A 1466-nucleotide genomic window follows, 5' to 3' on the forward strand; every position below is an offset into this window, starting at 1 on the left:
GTATTGCCGCGGTTGTTCCTGCAGTGGCCCTGCTGGTGCTTGCACCCATCGCGTTGCGGGCGCGGGGTGTGCACGACATACTCCATGCGGGTGCCGCCGGCGGTGCACCCGACCACAGACGCGGCCGCCGTCGGCGCGAGGTGGTGCAGGCCGTCTTCGTGCAGCCGGCAGCGCTCAGGGGTGGACGCAGGCACGTGCTCGGCGTTCCGCTGAGGCAGGTGCCGCTGGCGAAGCTGTACGAGAGCCAGCGGTCCGCCCTTTCGTAGCAGAGGGAACGCCTCCGCTCTCTCTCCTCCCCTTCTCCCCCTTTCTTTATAGGTGCCGCGGGGTTGTGGAGGCAGGCACTCGCAATTGTTCTCCCTCTTTCCTTTTCTTGCTGTGTGTGTGTCTCCCTCTGCCGTGGTGTTGTCCACGTTTGCCCGGCTGGGCGACGCGTGTGCGGGGCGCCTGCTGACCGCACCTCCGCCCTATCTCCTTCGCTGCACCCCCTCGCCGGTTTTCTTTCTCCCTTTCTTTCTCTTTGTTTGGCGTACCCGTAGCGTAGTGTTTGTTCGGCGCGGATTTCGCATGGGGAAGCAAAGCCAGCGACAGGGACAGGAGCGATGAAGCGGAAAGGGCGGCAGACGGACAGGACCTGGATGAAGAACCACCCGATGGAGGGGGACGACATTGTCACGAGCCTCTACGACCTTCTCTGCAAGCGGAACCCCAAGACGATGAAGCCGTGCCGCAACGTGTTTGTGCCCGACACGGTGGTGTATGAGCACAACTTTCCACGTCGGGTGGTACACGACGGACGTGAGGGCGCGCGAGGTGATGCGGAGGCAGGGCAAGGACCTCGACGCTGCCACGATCGAGGCGGGCTTTAAGCGGAGCGTGAGCGACACGTGCCCCATTGTGGCGGTGTACCTGTCGACGCTGGAGGAGGACGTGGGCGACGGCGCCAGCGAGACCACCACGCAGGTGGAGGTACTCAACACGGAGAGCGTCGGCGGCTTCATTGCGCGCAAGACGAAGCGCGCGGGCATCTTGCAGCGCGTCGTGTTGCCGAAGGGGTACCACAACAGCGTCATCATGGCGGTGTGGAGCCGCCGCGTAGCCATGATCCAGCGGCGCACGAACAAGTTCCCCATCATGGACCGCAAGCGGGCGGAGCACGACCCCTTTGCGATCACTGTGACGTACGAGGGCCCGGAGTACCTGAGCGAGGAGGGCGCCGTCTCGGCACGCGTCGCGTTCGAGGTGAAGAGGGTGTGCGCCGACATCGCCACGCACTTCTTCTACACGGAGCACAAGTACATCACGCGGATGGTGCTTTACTTTAAGAGCGACGTGAAGGACCGGTTGTGGCTCCTGTGGTGCGGCTCGCTGCGCGTGGCGGACCGCAACTCGGCGAGCGAGATGCCGGTAAACCTGGCGCCGAAGTTCGGTGAACCGGCGCAGGAGGGCGACCTCGACGAGGACGT

General features: G+C 64.5%; 1 protein-coding gene across 1 annotated transcript in view, besides 1 other annotated feature; it reads left to right on the plus strand.

Moving 5' to 3' along the window:
- Positions 1 to 497: 497 nt before the first annotated feature.
- Positions 498 to 526: a microsatellite.
- A 233-nt stretch (positions 527 to 759) lies between these two features.
- The window catches only part of TraAM80_01145 (uncharacterized protein), a gene marked incomplete at both ends in the record, with an annotated part of 903 nt that continues 196 nt past the window's right edge, over positions 760 to 1466 (plus strand). Inside the window, one exon of the mRNA XM_029378198.1 lies at positions 760 to 1466. This exon is cut by the window's right edge and continues 196 nt beyond it. Coding sequence (XP_029241912.1) covers positions 760 to 1466 — 707 coding nt within the window.

Source organism: Trypanosoma rangeli (genome assembly GCF_003719475.1).
Source record: "Trypanosoma rangeli strain AM80 chromosome Unknown Tra_15.4_contig_00023, whole genome shotgun sequence".
Lineage (NCBI taxonomy): Eukaryota > Euglenozoa > Kinetoplastea > Trypanosomatida > Trypanosomatidae > Trypanosoma > Trypanosoma rangeli.